At 44.7% G+C, this 21,137-nt stretch overlaps 1 protein-coding gene across 2 annotated transcripts in view; it reads right to left on the minus strand.

Moving 5' to 3' along the window:
- Positions 1 to 21,137, minus strand: part of NOX4 (NADPH oxidase 4) — a 759,149-nt gene that overhangs the window by 13,244 nt on the left and 724,768 nt on the right. For both annotated transcript variants that reach the window (XM_069204008.1, XM_069204009.1), the window contains one exon: positions 4,277 to 4,377. In XM_069204008.1, the coding sequence (XP_069060109.1) occupies positions 4,277 to 4,377 (101 nt within the window). The remainder of the gene's footprint in view (positions 1 to 4,276; positions 4,378 to 21,137) is intronic.

Below are 21,137 nucleotides of genomic sequence, written 5' to 3' on the forward strand. Positions count from 1 at the left end.
TCCTTTAGTAGCTTGAGTATATCTGGGACAGCAATGTGGGCAATACCAACGATTCAGGCTTTAGTGGAAACCCCAGGTTAATTTTAGGAAAAGGGACGAAGTGTTTTACATGCAGCGTCCACTGCCATTTAGTAAACTTCCAAAACTGTTAGCTGAAGTTCTAGCTTGTATTTGGATAAATTGGTCCACACTGCTGATATGTAATATTATATTATATTATATTATATTACATGCATATGCACCATACCAACAGTGAGCACTATACAATAACCAGAATAAAAAAGAATGAGTTGATAAGAGTAAAGGATATATGAGCAACCTTTAAATATATTTAAACTCTAGACATTTTAGGCAAAGCAGGTTCTACTCTGGGATAATTGCCTTTAATTACAGGTGGGGAAAAGGTAAAGGAGAGGGCTTCAAGAAGTATATAATTGCTTAACTGGTGCTAGCAGATGGGAACGCGGGTCTCTAAAGTAACACTATTAGTACATGGGTGTAGCATAAAACAAAAGTTAAAAAATGTACTTGGTTGACAACTGGATAGATCTCTACAGGCTACTGAAATATTGTAACTCAGAACTAATTGCATGGTGCATTGACAAGAATGCACTCTAATGCAGGAGCCTACAATCATGCTTAAAAAATGTGGAGTTTACCATGTTATTTGTGTTTCAGATATCTTAATTTTATGAAAGTCAAAAGATTTATTTTTCACTCTAAACCACACACATACTCTTCCCATTCTTAAAAGGGAGAGGCTCTCTACCACTGCTGCTCACTTCCACCTGTGGCGCCACCCACTGCCTTTATTGCTAAGTGCAGCCTGTAGAATAACATCACATTTCTGATACAGAATCATGCCACAGAGTAAATCTTTGGAATCCTGTGATGGCACAGAATAATCCCATAGATCCTGGCTCCAAAATTCTGTACTAGATCCTTTGCCAAATTACTGCCCTAAAACCTTGCCTCAAATTTCATTTACAGTACTCAAACTGTTACAGCCACGGAGTACTGAAGCAAAGTATTACCACAGATTATTACATAATTCTGCCACAGTTTACATCAACATACTTGTGTTCCCATAAATGTTTTCCATATATTGCGGACACAAATTACTGCACAAAATGTTGTTTCAGATTACTGACACGGATTATTGCCAAGGACTAACACACATTACTGCTAAAACACCTGCTATAGAATACTGCAACAAATCACACACAAGACAGTCAAAGCAAGTTATTTACAGAGTATAACATCACGGATCATTGCCACAAATTAGTGCTTTTGACTGTTGCCATAAACTCCTCCCACAAACTTCACTTATTAGATGTAGCTGCAGAGAGGAGGGTGTGGGTGGGCTGGTGCCGCACGGCGAGGACACTGACAGGTTCTCACTCCCTTGCCAGTGACAATGCGAAGAGCAACTAGTCGCTCTCAACCCTGCCTTTTTAGTGAGTGATGTGCTTCAAACAACCACTTGCAAAGCCTCTAACTCTGGTGTGGGCTGCCAGATTCTTGGCTTTGTCAATGCTCACTTTCACCAACAAAAAAATCCTTGGCTAAAAGCAAAACATATTTCTTTAGTTTAAAAAAGCACAAATTGCCATGGTAATATCTGGCACTCAAGGGGACTACTTTGTATGTGAATGTGCTCCTTGTGAAAGACCAGAATGATGTCACTAAAAGTGAAGTTAGCCAATAGCTCAAGTGTGCTAACCTATTGTCCATTTGTATGCTGTAATGAATGGAGGAAAAATGTCAATGGCATCAAAACAGACCAATGAATGAAGAGGACCAGCTAAAAACCCATATAAGCAAGCATATTATGCATATCATTTTACTAAAAGCAAATGGTATTTATGGGCAGATATGCTTCTAGTGAAAGAGCTGAATGATGTCACGCACAGTTGAGTTAGCCAATGGTTGATGTGGACTGACCCTTTGCCCTACTGCTGTATGACTTAGTGGGTGAAAGAACTACTTGAATGGCACTACAACAGACCATTGAATGAAGTGGCTTGCTGACTGCCAGTATAAGCAAGTATGCTATATATATTATTTCACTAAAATCAAAAGGTCTTAGCGAGCACTAGACCGTTCAATGACTGCCTCGGTGTTGCACTTGCAGGTGCCAACCATTGGCAGAGAAATTGCCCAAGCCCAATATAATGAGTGCCATTGCTGAGCAGACGCAAACATAGGCAACTTACATACTGGAGTCTGCATTGTGAATAGAACATTAGTGTACATATTAATCTACTTATATGCCTACCCACCAGAAAAAAAAACATTTTCATCATGGAGAAATCCATTCCCCAGCACTCTCATGAAATATGGGTTTGTTTGAATGTTATCCGTATGCAATTTGCTCACTTATACCCGCCCTTCTGGAACTAAATTTAGGAGCCTAAATGAAGTGTGAAAAACATTCAACTGCAACAAGTTTCAGCAGAACAGGATGTGCCTTCTGCAACTGAATTTTTGACATTTCTTTTGCACACCAAATTAAAATTAGCTCATTCTTCTGCATTAATTCCACTTCCTCCTGGCCTTTGGCGGCAGGGTCAACTGGTAAGTCGCTTTCAGATCTTTAGCATGGCAGTTATGGAGAAATATTTTAGAAAGCTTCCACCTGCCCTCCAGGCCCAGCGGAGGCCACACCTCCTTCGACCTTGCTGCAGAAGCCTGGAACAGCCTGCTCATCCAACTCAGAAATGCCCCCCCCCACAAGAAATTCAGAAAAGTTCACAAGACATGGCTCTTTGACTGACACACCGAGCTCCCGGAGTCAGTGCCTGTATAACCTCATGGGTGATTAGTGCGCTATACAAATCCATGATTGATTGATTGATTGTGTCAATACCAATTTTATCTATATACATTGGGGCAGGTAGCCAATGCGTTTCAGAGAATGCCTTCCACTGGGCTAATTAAAATTAGATACTCAAAAAGAATTAGGAGAAGGGAGAAAAACCCGTTTTATAATGACCAAAACAGATCAAATTGAATTTGCTTTATTTCTAATGTTAATGAAAAATACAGAAGTATGCTGGCAATGTGTGCTTCACATATGTGCGAAATAGGAAAAAATGTACTTACAAATTGTGTGGTATATATTTATACCTAAAGAAGATGAGTGCGCAGTGTGGAATTTAGGGGTTTTGTAACAAATAATCGCTTTACAAGTACTAATCATGGAACAGTATTACATAAAATGCACTTTGTGATGTTGGCCTCAGGCACAGTGTCCTTGAGCAATGCCCACTGCACGCTGATTTTGAGGAGGTATTATCGACATTTTTATCAACCATTCAACAGTGTCTCCCCGAGGTATCGCACATGCATGGGCATTCACCTCTTATGCATCTAAATTCCACAAAACGAAGAAAAGCGGCTTCCTCCGAACGTAGATTGGTAATTAGCCAAACAGATTATTTCAGGTTTGCATGAATTTGAAATCATGTTTAAGACATTCAAACTACTGGAGAAGAGAGAGGGTTCAATGAATTGGATCCCCATCTTAAAAAAATTGGTTTGGCCCTTGAAAGAGTTATTTGTTAGAGTTCTTCATATACGTTTGTAGTTATGCATGTGGTATGTCTATAGCGCAAACCAAGCCAGAGGCAGTAGAGCGATGCACATGGCCAAAGGCAAGCACGCAATCAACAAGTGATAGGAAAGATGGCTTTTGTGTGGACTGCTAATGCATGGTGATGTAATGTTTTTTGCAGAAGATTGTCAACCTTTTAACCTTTTCCTAAATTGGAGCAGCGTTGCGGCGGTCTTAATAGATATGGGGATTTTGTTCCAGCTCTTGGGTGCATTGATAGAAAAGCCGCGGTCCAACAACTTATTTACTTTCTATGTTGGTCAGATCACAAAGAGATTTCCTGTAACTAATCACCCTCAACTGCACTCCAATATTTGTTGTTTTATCTACTGCCAAGTTTTTTCTATTTTTCCCTTCTTCCTTCCCTTTTTCCCCTATCTTTAGGGCCCCTCTGCCTAAGCGTCCAAGACTACCATTAGTGGCATGCAGCACTTTACATAAACACCACAAATGCACACTTCGTGGAACAGTGATATGTATCTGAGGTTTTCAGTCTGAGAGATAACGTCGGGACCAATAGCTAAGACATAAGAGCCGCCACAAATGAGAAGCAAGTTTACTTTTTTGAAAATAAATTGGGCCTCTTGGATTTCACATATGCACCAATTTATCGTGTTTATAACATACATCTTCTTGAATAATCTGTATATTGTTACTTACTGTCTGTTACATTTGGCAAGTTCCTGAAATAACGTTTTCCAGCACGGTCGTCCAACAGAAAGACGTGAATTCAGTGCTTGGTATTCCTCACCAATTATTTTCTGCAAAAAATATTAAAATCAGCAAAACAACCTTTGAAAACACGTATTTGCCACAAAGTTGTCTACATAAACACAATTTGATGGTAGCAAGCATCAATAGACAAGAGCGTGAGCTCTCTTTCTCTCTCTCTCCATGCAAGTGCTGAAATACCTGGGGCCATATGTACAAACACATTTTCCCATAGAAATAGAATGGGTAAAATCCTTTGATACATCTGGCCCCTGATTACTAGGTGAGGTGCTATTTAGCGCATCTGATAAATAATAATACCACAAGGTACGGAATTTATCTGGTGCGATGAATAGCACATACTGTGAGTTACTGGGAAATAACATGCCGATTTTGGGGGCAGATTTAAGAGACCCTAGCGGCTCCTTATGCCACATTTGCGTAATTTTGTTTACGCTAATGTGGCCCAACAAGGCCAAAATCACGGTGACAAATTTACAAAGTGGTGCAATGCATGCACTGCGTCACTTTGTAAACCTTCGCGCTACATTATGCCTGCGCCAGGCATAATCATGCAAAGGGAGCGTTCCCCATTGGGGGTGGGGGGTGAAAAAATGACGCAAAGAAATCTAAGAGATTTCTTGCGTCATTTTTGTCGGCACTTTTAATGGCTGCTCAGAGCTGGCGTTAAAAGGAGGCATACCATTGTTTCCCATGGGCCTCAATGGACTTTGCAGGATTAGCGTCAACATTTTTGACGTTAATCCTGCAAAGCTCTAAACTAGTGTCAAAATGTTTGACGCTAGTTCCTCTAATTACCGCTATGGTGTGCCATATCCTAGATACGGCTCACTCATGGTGGTGTTAGGGGGGCGCTAAGGGGGCGCAAGAAAAGTGGCACTGCACTGGGTGCAGCACCACTTTTCTTAATTCAGGCCCTCGGTGTTTTAACACACCAAAATCCTCATGATGGTTATATGATGGAACAATGCATGCGGGAACCACGCATGCCTTAACAATGCGGTCGGAACAACCACATTGTTACCACGCATGCCTTTACAACTATTTTTTATTGTAAAGGCATGCCTAGTAAAGGTATGTGTTGGAACGGCATGCGTAGTTCTATCATGACACCTCCCCACCCACACTAAGGCCCAAAAGTACCTCATCCCTAATACTTAAACTACCCCGACCCCCCACCTACCCTAACAACAAAAATACCCCGACCCCCACCCCTAAAAACAAAACTACCCTGACCCCCTCACCCACCCTAAGGCCCAAAAGTACCCCACTCCTAATACTTAAACTACCTGACCCCCCCACCCACTATAAAAACAAAACTACCCTGACCCCCACCCGCCTCTAAAAATAAAAACACCCTGACCCACCCACCCGAAAAACAAAACTAGCCTGACCCCCCACCCTGCCCCTAAGAACTGAAGTACCCCAACACCCCCACCTACCCTGAGCCCTAAAACCTTCCCCGACCCCCCACCTGCCCTATAAACAACCAACCCCCCCACCAGTCCTAAAAACATAACTACCCCAACCCCCACCCCTTTAAACAAAACTACAGTGACCGGCCCTCACCCACACCTAAAAACAAAACTAGCCCGACCCCTCACCCCTGCCAGTAAAAACAAAACTACCCTGAAACCCCCCCACTCACCCTGAGCCCTAAAACCTTCCCTGACCCCCTAACCCACCCTAAAAACAACCAACCCCCACCTGCCCTAAAAAGAAAACTACCTTGACCCCATACCTAAAAACAAAACTACCCCAAGCCCCCCACCTCCCCCTAAAAACAAAACTACCCTGACCTCCCCGCCCCTTAAAACAAAACTACCCCGACACTCCCACCCGGGCCCCTAAAAAAATAGCCGAACCCCCACTCCAAGCCCTTAATCCACCCTCACCCCTAAAAACTACCCCCCAACCCTGCCCCAACCTGACTGCATCCTCTCCCGATCCACTCTGCCTTTTTCACTGCCTTAACCACGCAAAAGCATAGTTCAGCCCATGAGTGGTTAAGGCAGAGAAAAAGCCATGCGTTGTTCCTTCAAGCATGGTTAAGCTTGTGTGGGAAATGTCCGCATTGTTCCCAACGCGTTGTTCAGGACGTTTCCCCCTCATGATATGGTAAACAATGTATGCTTTCCCCATGGTAAATTTGGCAGGTATGACCTACCAAAATTTAATGAAGGTTGAATTATTGAATGCATTTGATAATTATCGGATACGTTAAATACCTTCAAACTCTTAATTATGATCTATGTGTAAACAGGGGTTTACCCATGGCCCACAATTCACTGACCCACTTGCAATCAGGCCCCTTATGTTTATGTTTGTGTCAACTGTGGAATGATGAATATCTCATTCACCTCTACCAGATATGAAACAAATAACCTATTGAAGGACACATTTGTGGGCCTTTTCAGAATGCCAGCTTGATAAGATGCCTCTCAGACTATGAGACTTAGGCCCATATTTATGGTCTGATTTTCGTCACTCTTGCACCAGGCAACGTGGTGTAAGAGTGATGAAAACCTTAAATGAGATTTATGAAGCCACGCATGGCCAACCTGCGTGGCTTGTGTGGCTTCATAAAGTTTGAGTAATGTATCGTAGCACAAATCGCTATGTTACATTACTCCCCACCAGGGAGGCATTTCCATGGATGTTGCATTGGTGTTCCCATGCAACATCCATAGATTTCAATGCATTCTCGATTTAGAAGAACTTGTAAAGCAGCCAAAACAGATACGCCTTCCCGGGGGAAGAGTAACAAGGATAAATATTTCCCCTTGCTTTTTCTCTTTCTAGCAGCACACATAGAAAGAGGAAAAAACTCGAGAGATTGTTGTTGTGCAGGAAGGTGTCCCTCTCTGCATAAAAACAACCATGCATGCAACGCAGGCACCCTTGCACTATGGTTTGCGCTAGGCAGCCCATTTCGTGCTAGAGCAGGGAAAAAGGACAGGAATGCGCCGTATTGGATAAATACGGTACATTCCTGCTCTTTTCCTGTGACGCAGGGCAGTGCAGCAAGGTGACTTGCTGCACTGCCATGCACCACAAAGCCCATAAATATGGGCCTTAATGTAGTCTTTTAGTGAAATAAAACTGATTACTTTAGCAGTGCTATATGGGCCTAGGCCCTGGCAAATAATTTTGAAATAAGAGTTATTTCAGCTCCCTGCACCCATGTTTGTGCTGGGTGCTTTGCATTTAGATGTGACGAGAAGTCATTTTCATCATATTAATAAATGCATTAATGCACCGGGTTCGTAACCAATTTGCAGTATTTTATACTGGCAAGGGAGCAATAGAAAAATAATTGCACAATTTACCGATGTCAGCATGTATTTCATAGGGCAAACCTAAAAAAGCATTCATTGGTAGCCAGTTTTGCTTTGATTTAGAGTGCCTAACCAGAGGCATATAAGAAACATGGATATATGCAAAAATATTTACACACTTGCTGACTAAGCAAAAGATGTACAGATATCATGCATATACAGACATACAGACCAACACTGGTTAAAAGTCACACACAGGACAACATAGACATACACGTCCATAGGTATACATTTATACATGCATAAAGAAGATGTGTAGCAGTGCTCAAGTCCAAGTCAACACAGAGAGGCTTACATACCTACACAGACAGCACAATCACTGTCACAGTCACAAAGTATTTTCAGGCATGCATGCAAACAAAAGTGGATGGATGCACAAGTGTATGTTGTCTGCAACTAGGCTTGCTACCCTTGTCTGACTCTCTGTGTTGATGTTGTCATTAGATGCCTCTATAAATATTGAATTTTGTGCATGCTTACTTGTTTTTCTGTTACAATCTGTACATGAGTGCCTGCATCTATTTTGTTCTGTGTGTAGATGTTTATTTAAATGTTGTTTTGTGTGTGCATTTATAGATGTAGGTGTTTTACTTTGTATGTAAGTATATGTCCATTTGTCCAGGGATTTGGCATGTATGGATCATTGGTTACATGGCTGGTGGGGGGGTGCATAAATGTGCAAAAATATACTGTGGATAAAAGATGACCAAAAATATATATTTGATGAACAGGATGTTGACATTTTGACCTATTTTGGATTTGTTGCTTTCACAGTATTTAATGTATCCCTGATTTTGATAATTGTGCACTGCTGTGCATTGCAACAGATGCTACAAAGTACAGGTAACCTGTTTTCAGATTAAGTAATAGGGGAAATGTTACTTACCCAGTAAGCATCTGTTTGTGGCATGTACTGCTATAGATTATCATGCTTAGTATAATTCTGCCATCTAGTGTTGGACTCGGATGTGTGCAAGTTGTTTTTCTTCAAAGAAGTCTTTCGAGTCACGAGGTATGGCGACTCCTCCTCATTTACTCCATTGTTAAATAGTTTTCCAGCAAAGCGGGTGTGGATGGAATGTGGAGCACAGTGTAGTATAGTAAGGTGTCCATGCTAAAATAAAGCTGTGATGATGTATATGAATATCTGTAACAAGCACAGGTCTCCAGGGAGGAGGGTGGGCACATATGAATTTACAACACTACACACCACAAACAGATGCTTAATGGGTAAGTAACATTTTGTGTTTGAGGCATGTGTGGCTGCAGATACACATACTTAGCATACACTGTAAAGCAGTCCTTCTCTGTAAGTGGTGGCTGACTGGTGGGTGTTACAGTTGTTTGAAATAGTGTACGCAGAACTGCTAGGCCCACATTGCCTTGTTGACGAGCCAGCACATCTACGCAGTAATGCTAGGTAAATGCTTGTGGTGTAAACCATGTAGCTGTTTTGCATATGCCAGCTATAGGTATATTGCCTAAGGGAGGCCATTGATGTTCCTATTTTACGAATGGAATGAGCTTTAGGAGGGACAGGTAGAGTTCTCTTTGCTTTAGAATAGCACGTTTGTATACATTTAAAAATCCATCATGCAATGCCGGCTTTAGATATGGCTCTGCCTTTGTGTGGTTTTGAGAAAGCAACAACGAGGTGTCATTCTAAAGGCCTTGATTCTGTTGATATAGCACATAAGGCCTTGTTTAACAGCTGAGGTATGTAGAGCCCTTTCTGCAACAAAATAAGGCTGAGGCTAAAAAAAAAACTGGTAATTCAATAGATTGATTTAGGTGGAATTGAGAGTCCACCTTTGGTAGAAACTTAGGATTGGTCTGTAGTACCACCTTATCTCTATGTAATTGGAAGAAGGGTTCTTCCAAGGTTAATGCCTGAAGCTCACTGATGTGTCTTAGTGAAGTAATAGCAATGAGAAAAGAAATCTTTCAGGAAAAGAACTGGAAATGGCAGGAGTGTAAGGGCTCAAAAGGAGGGCTCATTAGTCTTGTTAGTACAATATTGAGGTTCCATGTGGGAGCAGGTGGCACTCACGGTGGAATGACTCTTTTCAGCCCTTCTACAAGGGCTATGATGACTGGAATTTTGAAAACAGAAGTGTGTTGTCTGTTTTGGAGATATGCAGCGATTACCGCTAGGTGTAGCCGTATAGACATAAAGGCTAGTCCTGATGTATATAGATGAAATAAATATCATACAAAAGCTTGAGGCTTTGTGGCTAAAGGGTCAAAGTTTTCAAAGTCGCAATAGTGAACAAATCCTTTCCAATTAGCAGTATAAAAGGCATGAGTAGTGGATCCGCGCATTTCTTTAAAAATGTTCATACATGGTTAAGGGAGATTTAAATACCCAAACTCTAGGGCTTCAGGAGCAGGTGAAAGGGTTGAGATGCCTCGGGTATGGGTGATTGATTTCTTCTCCATGATTCTTTGTGAGAAGGTCCTGCTTGTTCGGCAGTATCTCATGGGGAACTACTGAGAGTTCTAGAAGAGTTGTGAACCTTGGTTGTCATACCCATGTAGGATGAGCGTGAGGGATGTCTGCTGAAGTATGCAAACCACAAACGGAAGCAGTGGGAGAGGTGGAAAGGTGTAAGCAAATATCCCCGACTAACTCATCCATAGAGCATTGCCCTTGGACTGAGGTTGCTGGAACCTGGATGTGAAGTTTGAGCATTTTGCATTTTCTCATGTGGCAAACAGGTCTGTCTGTGGTTGACCCCAGTGTTGGAAGTATGTGTGGAGAACCTGTGGGTTCACCTCCCACTTGTGGACTTGCTGACGCCTCGTGCTGAGGAGATCTACAAAGTAATTGTCCACTCCTGGGAGATATTCTGCTAACAGATAAATGTTGTATTGAAGAGCCCATTTACAAATTGTTTGGGCTAGGTGAGAGAGCTGTGGTGATCGGGTGCCCCTCTACTTTTGAAAGTAGTACATGGAAGTCATGTCTGTTTCTAGCACGACTACTTTTCTAATCAGATGTGGGAGAAAGGCTTTGAACGCTAGATGAACAGATAGCAACACCAGATGATTGATATGGAGATGTCTCTGGCTGAGTGACCAGTGGCCCTGGACAGTTAGATCTTGCGAGTGTGCTCCCCATCCCGTCTGGGAGGCATCCGTTGTCATGGTTCTCTGAGGACCTGGGTCCATGAAAGGCTGCCCTTTTAGAAGATTGTTGGAATTCCAACACTGCAGAGAGTGACAAGCTTGTCTGCCGACCAACATTAGATCCTCCTATTGGCCTTCCATTGTCATGCTAGGCACTCCTGCAATGGGCACAATTTAAGTCAGGCATAGGACACTATGGCTATGCATGAGGCCATCATCCCTAGGAGGCACATGACTGTCCCTATGGTTAGCTGCTGGTGAGGCTGGAATTAGGGTCATAGGGCCAGATGTAGCAAACGATTGCGACTCGCAAACGGGCCGAATCGCAATTTGCGACAGTGCAAATCGGAAATGGGATGCAAAAAGCCCATTTCCGACTCGCAAAAAGCGATGGGACCCGTTTGCGAGTCGCATCCGGTGCGACCCCATTTTGCGACCCGCAAATTGCAAGTCGCAATTTGCGAGTCGCAACCCATATGCAATTGCAACTCGCAAATTGCGACTAGTCGCAAAAAGCCCAGTTTGCATGACCCATTTACCACTAACTCAGAGCAGGTGGTAACCATTACCAAAGTATAAAAGGGGACCCAGAAGGCATCTGGCTTACTCAAGATGGCGGAGATATACCTGATAGCAGTGAGGAGGAGAGTCTACGCAGCCCAGCAGAGGAGGAGGAGGGGCCACAGACAGGAGAAGATATATAGAACCAGGCAGACTCTTTTTTCAGCAAACTGAAGAGGCGATCTATGACAAATACCGCCTTAGCAGCGCAGCCATTCTAGAATTAATAGATTTACTGAAACCACAGCTAGAACACAAGACTCTGCGTGGCTGCGCCATCCCTACGCATGTGCAAGTACTATGCGCACTGCACCTCTTGGCCTCAGGGAGCTATCAGGGGGTCATTGCCGTGGCAGGTGGGGTATCCCAAAGTGCAGTGTCAAGGTTCCTCAGGGCATTCCTAGATACCTTAGTCACGCACATGTCTCACTTCATATACTTACCAAGGAATGAGGCAGAAATTAACAGCACCAAGCTGGACTTTTACCGCATTGCCCACTTTCCTCATGTCATAGGGTGTGTAGATGGGACACACATTCAAATATGCCCCCCTGCTAATCTGGAACACATTTTCCGCAACAGGAAGTGTACCCACTCACTCAACATACAGGTTGTTTGTGATGCCCATTATGTCATCACGGACATCGTAGCTAAGTTTCCTGGCAGTACCCATGACTCATACATTTTTAGGCATAGTGAGATGCATCAACGCCTGGAACGTGGGGAATTTGGAGACTGTTACCTCCTAGGTAGAGCCACAGACACTTGCAGACATACACACAGGTCACTGTGCACGACTATCTGGACTTCCTAACAGTGTACTTTTGTGCCCAACAGGTGACAGTGCATATGCTCTCAGGCCTTGGATCATGACTCCGTTTTTAACACCCAGAACTGAATCAGAGAGGCAATACAACAGTGCGCATAAGAGGACCAGGAACCTGATCGAGCGCACCTTCGGACTGCTGAAGGCAAGATTCAGATGCCTCCACCGCAGTGGAGGCGCCCTCCAATACACCCCCATTACCGCTTTCAAAATTGTGGTCGCATGCGCCATCCTCCACAACATAGCCACCTGACGTGTTTCCGGAGTGTTCTGGTATGCTTTCTGGAGTGTTCTGCTGCACCTGCAAGCAATTTTGAAGGTAATCGCAATTTGCGACACCCACTCGCTAATTGCGAGTTCGTTTTTTGCACACTCGCAAACAGCGACCTCGCAAACTATGGACTCGCACACAGCGTTGCGAGTCCGGCTGCGAGTCGCAAAATCGGATCGCTTTTTTTTCTGACATTCCAATTTGCGACTCGCATTTTGCGAGTCGCATCAACTCGCAAAATGCGAGTCGCAATTTTTATTTTTGCTACATCTGGCCCATAGTGCCTGAAAAGATTGGATTTGGGCAGAATTGGAATAAGCTAGCCTAAATTGTGAGTTCAGGATGGCTCCAGAGTACGCTGTATTTGGAGGGACTGGAGGTGTGATTTGACTGCACTGATAGTGAACCCCATCTGATGTAGTGGGTGTATGGTAGCTTGCTTGTGTTGGAAACACCTTTGATGAGATGAGCTTTTGATGAGCCAATCGTCCAAATAGGGGAAGAAGTGTATGCTTTGTCTGCGTAGATAGGTTGCTACCATGCAAGACATTTGGTAAAGACACTTGGAGCGGTTGTAAACCCGAAGGCAAGCATTTTGAATTAAAAGTGTTGTCCATTTATGAGGAACCTGAGAAATTAGTGATGTGCCAGGTGAATGGGAATGTTAAAGTAGGCATCTTTGAGATCCAGGTCTGCCACAAAGTCACATTCTTGTAACAATGGGAAGACATGTTGTAGAATCACCATGTGAAAGTGCTCTTAGAGAATCTATCTGTTTAAGGGTCTGAGATCCAAGATTGGTCTTATAAACCTATTCCCTGTTGGGAATAAGGAAGTAGAGAGAACTGACCCCTGTGCAGTGCTTTGTAATGGCAGTGGTTCTATGATATCTTTTGAGGGAAGTACTTGAACCTTCTCCTTGAGTAACTGTAGGTGTAGGTGTAGTAGTAGTAGTAGTAAGAGTTTGAGTCTGCGCAGTGAAATGTTTGGACATGTGGTAATGAGCACCATGCAATAGCACTATGCAATAACCATGTTGGATAATATCCAACACCCACTGGTCGAAGTTAATATTTTGCCAGCTGGGGAAAAACTGTTGTAGACGTCCCCTTGTGTGCAGGGGGATGGTTGGTAAGTCAAAGTTTGTTACGGTGGCAGAGGATTTTGTAAAATCTATCATGTCTCTGCCCATATAATTGTTGTGACTTTAGGAGCCTCTCTAGTATCCCCTGGACAAGGTGGTTTGTACCTGGGGATGTTGGTAGGATGTGGATGGGTTTGTGGAGGTGGATTTTGCACGTCAACAATAGGGGGAGCAGTGAAAGGAGCCACGTTGCAGTGGTGTTTGCAACACTCCCATAGCATTGGTCGTCTCATTATCTTTCTTGATCCAGATAGAGAAAAACTCTTAAATTTGTTTTTCATTATAGCAAGGACTATCTCTCCCATTGGCTAGTACTGGGATAGACTTGAAACATATTTTAAGTGTAATGTCCAATTGGGAAATGACAGAAAAATGGAGTTTGGTGTTTCTGGACTCACAATGTAAAAACACATCCTTTGGTAGAGGTGTTTTGTAAATTGCAGGTCTGAAAATGCCACTTTTAGAAAGTTAGTATTTTCTTACTTTAACCATCCTGTGCCTTAGCCTGCCTCCGATCCACATATGGTCTGTGTAAGGTTAGGTGACAACTACCTTTGTACATTCCATCCAGACAGCCATAAATACAAGACACTCAACTGCCCCTGCATTCCAGCCACAAACTAATGTATCTTCCTGGACAGGAAGAGTGGAGGCGCTTTCAGATATACTTCAAAGGGTAGTGACCTGACCCCACACAAAGGACTGATAACCCCCCACAGACCTTCTGGCCGACAGGACTTGGTTAAAAGGGAACTGGGGCACTTCAAAACCACTCTTTGCAGTCTCCCCTACTACAAAGGCATATTCGAATATAAGTACTGAGCTTCTGACACCATATAATCAGAACATTTCTGGATTGAGGACATTATGCCAGGAACAAGGACTGGCGGGCTGTCAGGAGGGACTGCCACTTTGTTGTTTGCTCTGCTGTGTTGGCCTGCTGCCTGCTACTTCTTGCTCTGGAGTGAGAGGACTGGATCTAACTCTCTACATTCTGCAATATAAAGGTTCTCCAATGGCCTGACTGAGGCTCCTGTTTTGGAGGAACCTTGGCCAGGTGAATATCAAAGACTTCACCTGCATCTTGCTACCATCACATGGGTCTCTGCTGTGAGTGCTGCCCTGCAAATTGGTGCCATATCCAGTCCTGGGCTCTTGGAAGTGAGTGTGGTGCTGCAGCACAAGACCTGACACAACAACAGCAACAACACTGGTGCACCACTTGGAACTGACGCATCCAGCTACAGAAACGCTGCTTTTGCACTGCCTGCACTGAAGCCGACACAGCACCAACGCATCAAAACCAGAACGCTTCTGGCCCTCGATGCATCACCAAAATTGTCCGATCAGGAAATGACGCATTGCCTGCAAGCATGATGCATCCCCTCCTCTGGATCAATGCATCGTCACTGAGCAGCAACACAACAACAGTACTGTCAGCGGGTCTGCGAGACTCCTGTATCATGCCCGCGCTCTATAGAGGGCTGTCTGCACTATTGAAGTTTCCCCCGTCCAGCGCGACCAGATAGTTCCTGTTGGAGCTCTCGTATTCTAAGCACTGCATTTTCATCTAATGTTTAAAAATTCATATCTTGACCTGTGTATGTTGGATATTTTCATGTTTTGGTCTTGTTTGACTCAGATAAAAATTGGCTATTTTTTTTTTTTTTGGTGTGAAGTCCTTTTGTGGTTTTTACACTTTGTGAGTGTGCACAACTACTTTACACATTGCCTCTTTAGTTTAGCCTGACAGCTCTGTACCAAGCTACCAGAGGGTGAGCACAGGTAAACTTTTAGTGTGTATATTACTTGCCCTGGCTGGGATTGGGGTCCCTAATTCGACAGAGTGCAAACCTCTGCCAACTAGAGACCCAATTTCTAACATCTGCTGACTAGGAAACAACAATGTCTAGATGTAGAGCACTTGTCCGAAGCACAACGAAGGAAGAAAACAATCTAACAATAGAGCTGATGACCATGCTCTTTACTAGCAAGAAGAGTCCCCATTCTTCGTTACTCGAAAGACTCCTTCAATGAAAAACAGCTTGCACACATCCAAGCCTAACATGAGATGGCGGAATTATGTTGTTAAACGTATGTATCTACAGCCACACATTCCTCGAACATATAATTCTGATGCATATTTCTTGTCACAGATTTTTCATCTTAGAATCTCTCCCAGGCACTGGAATGGATGCAGAGATTTTTTGCAGCACACACAGCTAGGTGGCATCACCACTAAACACTAATGTCAGTCATTTTCTTTCTGGGCCTTCCGATGCAGATCCAAAGCTCAGCTCCTGAATCTAGGGCAAGATGTTGTCATAAATGACAGCATTCAAGCCATACTATGACTGCTGAAAGCAGATGTCAGTCACAGAGCCTCATGAGAGGTGTCTGTGTTGTACACAACTCAAAGTCATGTGGTAAGTGCAACCTCATTCACCCAATGGTGTTTTGAGACTAGCAGATGAGGGGGTATAAACACATTGTGTCCTTTGCTTTGATTCACTCCAGTTGTGGGCCGGACTCTGTCCCAGTGATGGTGCGATTCCTGTGACTGTTCCACTTCCTGCTGTCAAAGTAATTCAAAATTTGCAAGACACAAGCATGATAAAGCAAAGCTTGAACAGTCACAGAGTCAATCACTCAGTTAATATCGATGCACCTTTATTTTCCCAGCTGGTCAACTGTGCAGCAGCTCAAGGCCTTCAAAAATGCCATGTTGCAAATTTTCAGCCACTTTCAGTTCCCTCTGCTACACCTTTGGGCTCCAGGGAACTACAGGGGCTTCTAGTTGGATTACTGCTGGAGGGTCCCTTGCAGGTGCCCTCTCTCCCCTGCAAACATTGAATACAGCATAGGCTTCCACCATAGTCATGATTCCCACCACACTGACACCAATGCTGGTGAATGATCTAGTGCCAACACCGATATCAGATCCCTAACCAACAACTCAAGCTCAACAGATGTTGCACTGTGAAATTACAAATGTAATTGCACCTTGATTCTCACCCTCTGCCTCTTCCACATCAAAGCTATCAACAGAAGCTATATTTTATTTTCTAGCTCAGATTCTAACTCTGTGCCAGAGTAGGGTAATGAACATGATGATAAGGAGGAGGAGGATGTCTTGCTCCCTCCTCAATACACTGATGATGCCTTATACAATGGTTTGCAAAATGCAATGGGGACTGTTACCTGTACTGAGACAGAGCTTACTTTGTCATGAGTAACAAATGCAAGGAAGTGCCTTATTTGCTGTGGTGGTTCTGAGGGCAGCCAAAGTACTAGAATTGCAGCGGCCCTCCACTGAGATTAAGGCAAGTGTTTGATGGAAATCCTACAGCATGGTGCAGCAAAATCTCATCCCTTGCCTTCATTTAAGGATGCCTCACAGATACTTCAGTGGCTTCCCAGGGACCTGGTAACCAGATTTTCTGACCAAACACCCCACCCCAGAGAGCCTTATAGTACAAACCTCAACAAGTAAGGTAAACCCTAACTCATTTCCAGCAAATCCTCTGACAGAGAATCCAAAAGGATTAACGCCTTTCAAAAACTTGTGTTTTCCTGTGCTTCCTTGCCACTGTGATCCATAAATGCCTTCTGTCTGTTAGGCCGATATGCACATGCCCTTTTGGACATGGCCAGTGAGATGTTACAAGCTGTCTCCGAGGATCTTCATCCCTTTCTGTCTCAGACTATACCTGATGGGCATGAAGTGACCAAGGACCAGACTTACAAGGCCCTTGTGCCACACTAGCATCATTTTTTACGCAAATGTGGCATTAAGGAGGCCATTGCCCCATTCCATATTTACAAAGTGGCACAATGCTAGCGTTGCACCACTTTGTATCCCCTTGTGCCACATTATACCTACCCCAGGTATAATATATGCACGGGGGCGTTCTCAATCAGGGAGCTCGTAAAAAATGGCTTAGTGAAATCTACAAGACTTCACTGCAACATTTTTTCCATCATTTTTAATGGCTTCGATGGGCAGGCATTAAAGGGACGGGCCCATAGTAACCTATGAGTCTCCCCAGTGCTTTGCTGCACTAGCGCCATAATTTATGGCACTAATCCAGCAAAGCGCCCCAATAGCATCAGTGGAAATGAGCGCCATGGTGCACTGCATTGTTAATACGTGCAACTATGGTGTCGTTAGGTGGGGCCGGGCGGTGCAAGAAAAGTGGTGCATCAGAACTGATGCACCACATTTTTGTAGATCTAGCCCCAAGTATGTTATCCGCACCAGCATGGCTACCACCATGGATTGCACTGGTGTCCTGTAGGTATCAGTGTTTTCCTTCACAGGCATACCCCGATGCGGTTGCAGAGTATAGTCATCACTAATGGACATGGCCTTTGATAGGTTTCACTGTTTAGAGAGAAAGCCCCACTTTGGAACATTCTAAAGATTATAGAGCTACAATGCATTCTTTGGGACTGTTAACCCCTGCCAGAAATTTCTGCACCAGTTCTGGAAAAATAGGGACGATTACAGAGGGCTGATAAATAAGTATAGACAGCGTTCTCAATCAGTGATGGAGCAGACATCTCAGTCTTTTCAGGGCCGCAGATGCAGCAGGCAACATGCCCCGGACCCATCTTCCCCTCCTACAACGGTCAACTAACTGCCTTAGTTTGCCCTTAACAGCACATGCCGAACCATTGGGTTGCTGGATTCATATTTTTCTATTATGTTGGTGATCCATCACATCCGACAGTTGGATCTTGCAAATTGTTCTAACAAGCAATGCCCTACCTTTTCACTCCTCCACCTCCAGTATTCTTCGAAAACCACAACAAATTTCAGCAGATTATCTGCCTATCCTGCTATAGGCGGCATTTCTGTTGCTCACCATGGGTGACATGTAGGGGGTACCAGACTCAGAGAAATACCAGGCTTGTTAACCTAACTATATCCTCTTCACAAAAAAGGACGGGGCCTACAGCCTATCTTGGACCTCTGATTCCTGAACACCTTCTTGCGGAAGGACAAATTGAAAATGTTCTCATTGCCTCTGATATTTTATGTACCCATCCAACAGTCCCCCCGGTTCAAGGTGGGCCAGAGGCATTTTCAGTTTGCCATGCTCCCCTTCAGCTTCACTAGGGTGTTTACGAAAGTGATGGTAGTGGTCATTGTCCAGCCTTGGAGGTTGAGAGGTCCTGGTTTCCTTACCTCTACACCTGACTGGTGAAGGTGGGCTTGCAACAGTCAGGCATGGACTACATCCAGACAATGATGGAACTTTTGACTTCATTGGGTGTCTTCATAAATGTGCATGTACTCATGGACAAAACCACTGTCACGTGGTACTACAACAAGCAAGGCAGAGTGGGAACCTAGGTCCTGTGTCAGGGGCTTTGTACCTCTGGAGGTGCTTAGAGCATCAGAGCATTTTTCTGATCCCCAACCTTCTGGCAGAGTCCCTGATTGCTAGTGAGAATGATTTGAGCAGACATTGTCTGGCAGATCACAAGTGGCATCTACATCTCAATGTGGTGCAAGGCATCTCACATTCAGTGGGGAGACCCGTGTCTAGATATTTTTGCTACCATAGTGAACTTACAATGTCAACAATTCAGCTCCTTGGAGTTTCTGCAAGAACGCTTGTTAGAAGATGCATTCTGTCTGGACTAGAACAAGGGACTCCTGAACACCTTCATATTCTGAGGATCACAGAAGTCCAGGCACACGTCATCCTAGTGGCTCCAGATTGGGCCATGAGAATGTGCTACCTGGAGCTCCTGAGCATTAGCATCTGTGCTCTGATCAGACTACAACTTTGGGAGGCTCTCTTGTCCCAGCAGCAGGGCAGAATCCTCTACCCACACCTAGACAACTTACACCTCAATACATGAAGATGAGGTGGTGGCAGTTAACTGCTTTCGATCTGCCGCAGGATGTGGTAAATGTAATCTTCACCACCAGACAGCCTTTCATGAAATCCCTGGGTACTGGCAGAGAATCGTAACTCGGTGCTGTGTCTGGGACATTGACCCATTTTAAGGGAAGCTGTCATGTTCTTTTGTGTGATTTGTTTTTACCCCAGCAAGACCTTGCAGTGGGCACTGAAAATTTTTACTGGTTGCCCCTTTCAGCCTTTGTTTGCTTTCCAGACCAACCACTGTTGTTCAAGTCACCTTAATGATGACATTTATTAACCCCTACGGTGCCTTGGACAAGCTGGTCTCACCCTCAGGCAAAGCGCTGCTGTGCAGAGGGCGAGACCAGCTCGTCCTGCACCTGGCCCAAGGGGGAGCACTAGCGCTCCCCCCATGGGCCTCCCACCCCCCAGTCAGGGATGGGAGGGAAACGCTTCCCCTTGCACCTCGGACCCCCCGTGGCGATCTGATGACGTTGGCATGCTCACAGCGCGCCGACTTCATCAAATGCTGCCGGGGACTCGCTCAAAGCCATTTGCTTACAGTGATTTAGGAGAGAGGACGCTCAACAGGTGAGTCCTTCTTCTTGGGGGTGGTTGGGGCGGAGACACAGGGGGAAAGGAAAGAGTTTTTCCTTTCCCCGTGCCAGTTTTGAATGGATTACTGCTCCATAATCGCAGGTGAGCAGGAATCCACCCACTAGGCACCAGGGATGTTTTTTGTTAATTTTGGGGAGAGACCCCTTAGGGAAGGGTAGTTCCCCTTGGAGCATTAGTGGTCGAAACCCACTAGGCACCAGGAATGTTTTTTTTTAATTTTAGAGCAGCGACCCCTTCGGCAAGGGTCGCTGACCTCGGGGCTAAATATTTTTCTATGTTTCGATCCCGTGGGGCTAGATCGGCCATTTTCTTTCCCGATTTGGCCCTGGGGGGAGAGGGAGTGGGGGGGGGGGGTCAAAACCCACTAGATACCAGGGATTGTTGTTTGTGTGTTTTTTTTGTAGGGGGGACCCCTTGGGCAAGGGTCGCTCCTTTTAGGGGGCCATATTGTTATACACCATTTCTGCCCCCCCCATTGGGGCAGATCAGCCTATTATTTTTAGGCCCAAAAGCCACACTGATGCCAGGGATTATTTTTCTTTGTTTTTTTTGGTGTTGGGGGTGCCCCCTTTGGCATGGGTCGCCCCCAAAGGGAGCACAGAACTGTTGGCCATGGTCTATTTTTTTAGGCCCATCTGCCCCTAAGTGGGGCAGAATCCACTTAGGCACCAGGGATCTTGTGTGTGTGTGTTTTGTGTGGAGGGCAGCCCCTTTGGCAAGGGTCACCCCCCAAAGGGGGCACATCGATGATGGCCATTTCTGCCCCTCTTGGGGGCAGATCGGCCTATTTATTTTAGGCTCATCTGCCCCCAACGGGGCAGAAGCCACCAAGACACCAGTCATTTAGTTTTTAAGTGTGGGGTACAGCCCCTGAGTCAAGGGTCACCCACCAAGGGGGGCACACAAATGGTGGCCATTTCTGCCCCTCTTTGGGGCAGATCGGCCTATTTTTTGTAGGCTCATCTGCCCCCGATGGGGCAGAAACCACTAGACACCAGGGAAAATTTCTAAATGCTTGGTGGT

This window comes from Pleurodeles waltl, chromosome 8, assembly GCF_031143425.1.
Source record: "Pleurodeles waltl isolate 20211129_DDA chromosome 8, aPleWal1.hap1.20221129, whole genome shotgun sequence".
NCBI lineage: Eukaryota > Metazoa > Chordata > Amphibia > Caudata > Salamandridae > Pleurodeles > Pleurodeles waltl.